This window comes from Aquarana catesbeiana, linkage group LG03 (genome assembly GCF_042186555.1).
Source record: "Aquarana catesbeiana isolate 2022-GZ linkage group LG03, ASM4218655v1, whole genome shotgun sequence".
Classification (NCBI taxonomy): Eukaryota; Metazoa; Chordata; class Amphibia; order Anura; family Ranidae; genus Aquarana; species Aquarana catesbeiana.
Window position 1 is genome coordinate 506,562,072 of NC_133326.1, and position 8,335 is coordinate 506,570,406.

Consider the following 8,335-nt stretch of genomic DNA (forward strand, 5'->3'; position numbering starts at 1 on the left):
CTACTGGTAATTTAAACCAGACATATGTTTTGCCAATGTATCTATAGTAACAAAGGCTGCTTGCTTATTGGTAGCATTATGGATTGTAGTACATCGCTGCTTCATGCAGATTCTCAAACCTAAACTCCAGGCACAAAAAACGTTTATTTAACCACTTCAGCCCCGGAAGGATTTACCCCCTTCCTGACAAGAGCACTTTTTGCGATACGGCACTGCGTCGCTTTAACTGACAATTGCGCGGTCGTACAATGTTGCACCCAAACAAAATTGACGTCCTTTTTTTCCCACAAAAATCCCTAGATCCCTGTCATGTCACTAAGCAGAACAGAGAAATGCCTTATTTTCAAAGGCATCTCCCTGTTCTTCTGCTCCGTGACACAATCGCGGGCCCCCAGCAGGGTACGCACACGCGCCCACAATGCTGTGATTTAAAGGGGACGAACCTGTACGCCCATTTGCCCAGCCGTGCCATTGTGCCGACGTACATCATGGTGCACTGGTCGGCAAGTGGTTAAATATATTGCTTCATAGTCAGAAAGAATATAAATCCACTTTGTGTGCACCATATGTCTTTACACACCCATATATTACCTTGTAAAAGTAGCAGTGACGATATCAATGTGCTGTACAAAGTCTGTGCAGTAAGCAGAGCTGTAAGAGGGACCCAGCAGGCCCCACCCATTATAGGCTTTCTGCAGAAAAATACAATAGGGGCAAAGATAAGGCCTGTACAATGAGACAAAGCAGCAGTCACCGGTCTGTATTACAGGAAGCTCCTACACAGAGCCACAATTTCGCAGTGGATTACTGCACAGGTCTGGAAGAAATTAACAAAGTACAGTAAGATTCAAGTAAGAATACGCATGACTCTTGTATTGAGACAATATTTTCTTATCCTGTAGTTCAGCTTTAACCTCTTGCCAACCCGTCACAGTAATTCTACTGCGGCAGGATGGCACATGCAGGAACAATCATGTACACGTATGTCATTTTGCCTGCTCCGGGTTAGGAGTGCGCCCCTCCTGTGACTACAATTTTACCAGGTATCATGTGATCGCTATGATTGGTTATACTGAACATATAATAACAATGTAAACAACCTGTCAAGAATGGCTTTCCATTCATGAACAGTTTGCATACTGTTACGATCTGTGATTGGCCCACAGCAATCATATGGTACCTGGCAACCTGTACCATGTGATTAGCTGTAGCCAATTACAGATCACAACCAAAAGAAAGCTGTTTGTGAATGGTTAACCTATTATTGACAGCTAAAACTATTGCTTATACAGTGATTCTTCTGTATAAGCACTAACAGTGTAAAAAAAAACAAAAAAAAATTCCTGATCACCATACCCCCCCCCCCCTCGGAGTATTAAAGTGTCGCTTTGGTGACTTTGGTTTGGCTCTTTTTTAAATTATGTATGTACAGTATTTATTTTTTTACTTACTGTCATCAGTAAGTATGCCTGATCACTGCCACACCAGTCATATGCTGATGCTGTACTGCACTGGTGACAATATGTAAAAAAGAAAAATATGAAAAAGAAACATATTTTATTTTATTTCTTCATTTTCAAAAAATTATGACAAAAAATTACAACTCCAAAAAACTCTCTATGCCTCCTACTAAATGCCTCAGACTGTCTACTTTCCAAAAGAGGTGATTTGGGGGGGGGGGGGATTTTTACTGTCCTGGCATTTGAGGGGCCTCAAGAAATGATATCAGTACATCAGGAGTGATCAATTTTCAAATATATATACCATAGTTTGTAGACGCTATAACTTTCACACAAACCAATTAATATACACTTATTGGATTTTTTTTTTTTACCAAAGAGATGTAGCAGAATTAATTTTGGCCTACATTTATGAAGAAATTTGATTTTTTATTGGATATGTTTCATAACAGAAAGTAGTTAGACAATGTACTGAGAACTTTGGAGGGGCGGTTGTTAAAAAGGTGCAGTGGTGGGGAATTTTCAGGCATGGTGTTAAGAAGAGAAGTGCAGCACATTAGCAAAGGGGGAGGAGGGTGTGCTGATGCAGTGGTGATGGTGGGGTGGTAGCAAGTGTGGGGGTGAATGGTGCCCCTTGTAGTGCTGTCAGCTGTAGTCTTCCAGGGAGGGGTTTGGCATTGTGAGCAGCCAGGCCAAAGATTACAGTACCTATGTAAGCCACAGCAGCCATCTTTGCAGATACATGTCTCAATAATAATTACAGTACTTACATGTCACATGATCTACTGAAGACAGACACGAATATAATATTAGTCAGATGGGAGGTCCTGTGCTAGGGGCAGCAAAAACCCTTTAGAATTTTATAGGGCTGGGAAACAGATCCATTTGGTGGCCCTATAGATGTCTATGGGGTTTTACTGCAAACACACAGGCAGCAATAGTTTGTAGCCACCATAACTTTCACACAAATCAATTAATATACAATTATTAGGATTTTTTTCCAAAGACATGTAGCACAATGCATTTTGACCTAAATGTACGAAGAAATTTGATTTATTTTCAATGTCTTTTGACAGAAATGAGAAAATATTGCTTTTTTTTCCAAATTTTCATTTTTTTCATTTATATAGAAACAATTAAAAAAAGCCCAGTAGTGATCAAATACCACCAAAGGAAAGCACCATTTGTGTGAAAAAAAAACAATATCATTTTCATTTGGGTATAGTGTTGCATGATGACATAATTGCCAGTTAAGTTAGCACAGTGCTGATTAGAAAAAAATGACCTGGTCATGAAGTGGGTAAAACCTTCCAGAGCTCAAGTGGTTAAAAATGTTAGAATAATTAAGCAAGACTTAAATATGATTAGATGGGCTTAAAATATGACTTTGTGTCTGAATCGTTTTAAGCCTATAGTCCTAAAAATCACCTTTAATTCAAATTGTTGTTTCCTATAAAATAAAATGTGTGATTGCTATAAAAAAAAGGTTGCTGTCATTGGTCTCTTAATACAATAAACCTGTGCTGATTACTGGAACCTGTTCATATGAAACGACAAGGAGGTGTTGCTTTCATGGTGCAGTGATGTTTTCCTTGTGCTGTTTTGTAACCACTAACCATATGTCTGCAAACTAATGTTATTTGTGTTGTCTTGTTAACAACAGCTGAGTGCAAAACATCAGCTAAATTCTATTACATTTTTCTACCAGGCTGAGTTTCAGGTAATTCACCACTGATATCTTAAGCAGAAAGATTTATATAACACTTGGAGGCTCTACATTTTGAATATATTTTAACAGTTGCCTTTCCAGCCTCCTAAAACGGCTTGCTTCATCCCTTACTGGTGATAGGTTCTCAATATCAAGAAGGTAATACTCAGAAAATGAAATTGTTTTAGGGCTAACTACAAATTTTTAATCAATGGGGTATCATTCTCAATATCATTCAATGTTGTATTTGGCTGAATGCGTTTCTGCTGCTGACTGTGTACACTAGCAAAAGTGTGCCCATTCATTGAACTGTCTGAAAACAGAGGGGCACATCACTGCAGTGATGGAGAGCACAGGAGCGCACATTGGTACAGTGGGAGCTGTAACTCCAGATGTAGTCCTTCGGGGTGAGGGTAGGCTTTGTGAGCAGCCAGGCCAAAGATTGCAGTGTCTGTGTAAGCCACGGCAGAGGTTGGGGGTAGGGAGGTAGTGTGATCCGATGTGTCTGATGGGGCCAGAAATTAGAAAGCCATTGCAACACAGACTTACCTGCTGCAGGTACTTTCTACTGGGTATGGATGTTGTGGATGGCGCTGGTTACATTTAAACATTGAGGCTTCCATGCATTCATAATAACAACACAATGGGGTTGATTTACTAAAGGCAAAAAGACTGTGCACTTGGAAAGTGCAGTTGCACACTGCAAGAGCAGTTTCTCCAGAGCTTATTAAATGAACAGAAGCTCTGCTGACTTTTATCAACCAATCATGTGCAAGCAAAAATTCTGTTTTTTTTATTTTCCTTGCACGTGATTGGGTATTCTTTGCAAAGTGAAGCTTTACCTCATTTACTAAGCTCTGGAGCAGCTGCACTTGTGCACTTTCCAAGGTGCACAGTCTATTGGCCTTTAGTAAATCAACCCCAATGATTTCTCCTTCCTGCTGCTACTGCTGCCATTTTGGAGTATCTCAAGGACTCTACAGTACCCCCAGAGTGGACTCAGCATTTAGTGACAGTGCTGTGGATCTCCTTTAATCTGCAGCAATCTTTGTAGTTACACAAAGTGTCCCGTCACTAATTACTTACATGTCACATGATTTACTGAAGAGAGACACAAATAGGATATCAGCCAGGCGAAACTTCCTGTGTTAGGGGCACTAAAATCCTATAGAGTTCTATAGGGCTGGAGGACAGATCAATTTCCTGACCCTGTAGATGTCTATGGTATTTTACTGCATACACACAGGCATCTAGAAGCAGAAGACACATTGGGGTTGATTTACTAAAGGCATATAGGCTGTGCGCTGTGCAAAGTTGCAGTTGCTCCAGAGCTTAGTAAATGAGCAGAAGCTCTACTAACTTTCATCATCCAATCATGTGCAAGCAAAAATGCAGTTTTTTTTTTTATTTTCCTTGCACGTTATTGGATATTCTTTGCATAGTGAAGTCTTACCTCATTTACTAAGATCCGGAGCATCTTCACTTGCATTGTACAACTGTACTTTGCAAAGTGCACAGTCTATTTGCTCTTAGTAAATCAACTCCATTGGCTACAGGTGGCACGCAGAATGCTGGCCAAAACTGTGGGAGTATATAATGGAGTAGGGGGAGGGTGTGTGACACACAAAGTACAGGGGTCAGAAGTGTGTAATGCACAGAGTTTAGGTGTCAGGAATAGTTATTGTACAGTAAGTCCCCTACAAATGAACCTTTGAGTTACAAACATTCAAAGATGCAAATATGTGTTTGCACAGTTTTTTTCCATTCAACCTAGCGGGCTGAAAGAAAAAAAAAAAAACTGACAGATCACCATACCAACACAAGTAATGTTGGTACAGCCAATCTCTCCAGCTGTGCTATTGTGTTCTGACCCCCCCCCCCCCCTGAACATGCTGATCAGTGCTCATAGCCTTTGTCTGTAAGCACTGGTCTTTGTTGGACTTACGAACGAGCTCCCGGAATGGAACTCGTTCGTAAGTAGGGGACTTACTGTACAATGTGCAGGGTTTAGTAGTGTATAACACACAGAGTTCAGATGTCAGGTATAGTTATTTTGCAATGTGCAGGGTTCAGGAGTGTGTAACACAGGTTTTAGGAGTGCAAGATGTCAAGGACTGTATGACGCAGAGAGTGCAGGGGCCAAAAGTATGTAATGCCAGTATGAATCCTCCCGCATCCCATATCCCCCATGGTACAGATCTCCCCTAAAAGGACCAATTCCCCACACAGTACAGATTTTCACCCACAGTCCTAACCCCCCTTAGCCCAGACCCCCCTTTCAGCTCACTTCCTCAGCACAGAACCTCTTGGTACAGCATTCAGCCCTGTTCAGCCACAGCCTGCCTAAGACATTGACAGGCTGCCTGCAGTGAGGCTGGGCACTGCACCTGCCCCTCCACAGTGTACTAAAACACTGGGAGAGATGCACTGAATTTGGACAGCCCCGTGTGCAGGGTCCTAAAGGTAAGCGTTTTATTTGAAATAAAACCCTACACTTTTTCACTCCTCTCTCCTAATCTATGGAACCTTCTATATTGTAAATTTGAGCATGTATTTTCTATATCAGGCTTAAAGTAAGGAGGATGCTGAAACCCAATTTTGCTTCCTGTATTATTTTTCTACAAGAGACATAGGATATAGTATTTATGTGACTGAAACATTTTCAGGAATACAGCTATCTACATCACAATTTTGAAGGTTAAAGTGCTGGTGTAGTTTGTTTTGAGAAGTATGGTCAAACCCAATCTATTATATTTTATTATAAATTTTCAAAAGTTATCTTTAACATTCTTATATCTGCAGCTTTCATTAAAATAACAGCTAGTGATCCCTGGTGATTCCCTGGGTCTCTCCCTTTCCCACTTTGTGTTTTTGGATGCTCTCACCCAACTTTGGTGTTCCTATTCCTACTGTTGTATTTTGATAATTGTAATATAAACTAAAGTTACAGCAAGTAGAGCAGGACTCCCTCATAATAGTCATGAAAAAGGTTTAGATTTGGGACCTCAGAAGTAGAGAACTTACCGATAGAGTTTCGAAAAGATGTAAGAAACTTGAAGGTTTACCTTCCCAGCCTCTAGCAATAAATGAAATAACAGTTTTGGGTGGACTAACTCTTATACATAAAGATGAATGCAGTTATAGCATAATCTTAAAAATGTATTTAGATGTCATTCAACTTACTTTGATACCCATCAGGCAGTAAAGGACACTGATGACTCCCATTGGAAGCACGTAGAACAGGAATGATGTTATCTGGATAATGCAGTTATAAATCCACAAGGGTTGGACAACAGTGCACATAGCAGAGCCCGGTACAAGACTTCCATTGGGGAAGTACTTCACTTCGATACCATGAGTGCTAGTATTGGGGATAGAGAAAAGAATGGAGGAGATCCAAAGTGTAATAAGGATTCTAAGGGCCCTCCGTCGGGTGCTTTTGAGCTTGGCTTGAAAAGGATGGATAATGGCCACGTACCTCTCCACACTGACCGTTGTCACACTAAGAATGGAGGCAAAACATACAGTCTCAAAAAGCACAGTCTTAAAATAACAACCCCAAGCACCAAAGAGAAAAGGATAGTTGCTCCACATCTCATATACTTCAAGAGGCATCCCAAGGAGCAGGACAAGAAGGTCAGAAACTGCTAGACTAAACAGGTAATAGTTTGTCGGAGTCCTCATGTTATGGTGCTTCAGGATCACCAAACACACCAGCATGTTTCCGCTGATCCCCACTAAGAAAATCACTGTGTATATAAGAGTTATGGGGAGTGATAAATCACTGCGCCTTGGGCCATAAAAATATGCCAGGTACTCTTCTGTGCTGTTTAGGTATTTTAAGAGAGTGTCATCAGATGGAAGAAAATGACCTGGCAACATGAGACTGACATTCTGCTGCTCATCCATTGCTCTGATGTTAAGACACAACCAGGATTCACTTAATTTGTATGTCCAAAAACAGAAAAACAAATAAACAAAGGGATAAATGGTTTAATAAAATCAAATGTATAATTTTAAATAACTAAAGACACGATGAAATAAAATGTCACTAAAACATAAAGATATACAAAAGGTTGATATAAGATGAAGACACACCGAATGATGTATAAATAGGAGAGAAATACTTAACTAGGTGTCAAGAAGCTAAAAATAGTAAGAAGTAGCATGGATTCTGTTTAAATACTGGCACAGGAGCTCCTCTTCAAGCACTTTCCAAGGGACTCAAGTCCGTTCAATAGGGGAGAAAACTGCTCAAGTCTCAGTTTGTGCTGCTGTGTGATACTGTACACCAGTTGCTTTTCAAAGATCTCTGTTTTAAGTGGAAAACTCTCCTCCCCTGAAGGATGCTGATTGGATGGCCAAAATTATTCAACATTTCTAACAATGACTTCAAGCTGCATTCAGCACGAGTCTGAGATGAAAAGGTTCTTGCTGCTTGTCACTGGTGCTTTCACGATCGCTGATATTCAGTGCAGGTTGGTGTGGCAAGCCACAGAAGGGTTAATTCCTAAGACACACCATTACATCTATTCTACCAGATGAAAATGAGAATGTTATGTGTTCTGGATGATCATAACAGATGAATACAGCCATGAAAACTGTCCAAGGTAAATTGCATTTGCCAACATGTTAGCTGGTAATGTGAAAATACATTTTGAAATTAACATCTAACACGTATTAGGCAAATGAACCATAAACCAGATTCAGTTTGCCATGCATGAGATAAAATAAAATGGCCAGTCAGCTTGAAAGGAAATTATATTTTTTTTTTCCTTATTTTTTTTTAGAAAAATGTGATTTTTTGTGAATTTTTAGTTTTATATGTACTTAGGAACAGCCTTATTTTCTTAAAAATACTTAGGATCTACTTTCTTCTTTGCAATGATACACAGTGATCATACTTTGCATAATGAACTTCTATTGGGAGCATATATATATATGCGTATATATCAGTATTTCTCAACTCCAGTCCTCAAGGCGCCCCAACAGGTCATGTTTTCAGGTTTTCCATTATTTTGCACAGGTGATTTGATCAGTTTCCCTGCCTTAGTAATTACCACAGCCCTTTCATCTGAGGGAAATCCTGAAAACATGACCTGTTGGGGCGCCTTGAGGACTGGAGTTGAGAAACACTGGTATATATTATGCGTTGAATATACACTAT

The 8,335-nt window shown here is 40.0% G+C and overlaps 1 protein-coding gene across 1 annotated transcript in view; it reads right to left on the minus strand.

The window, feature by feature from the left end:
* The window catches only part of NMUR2 (neuromedin U receptor 2), a 73,863-nt gene extending 66,418 nt beyond the window's left edge, over positions 1-7,445 (minus strand). The window contains exon 1 of the mRNA XM_073621134.1: positions 6,352-7,445. Coding sequence (XP_073477235.1) covers positions 6,352-7,077 — 726 coding nt within the window. The 5' untranslated portion in view covers positions 7,078-7,445. The remainder of the gene's footprint in view (positions 1-6,351) is intronic.
* Positions 7,446-8,335: the final 890 nt, after the last annotated feature.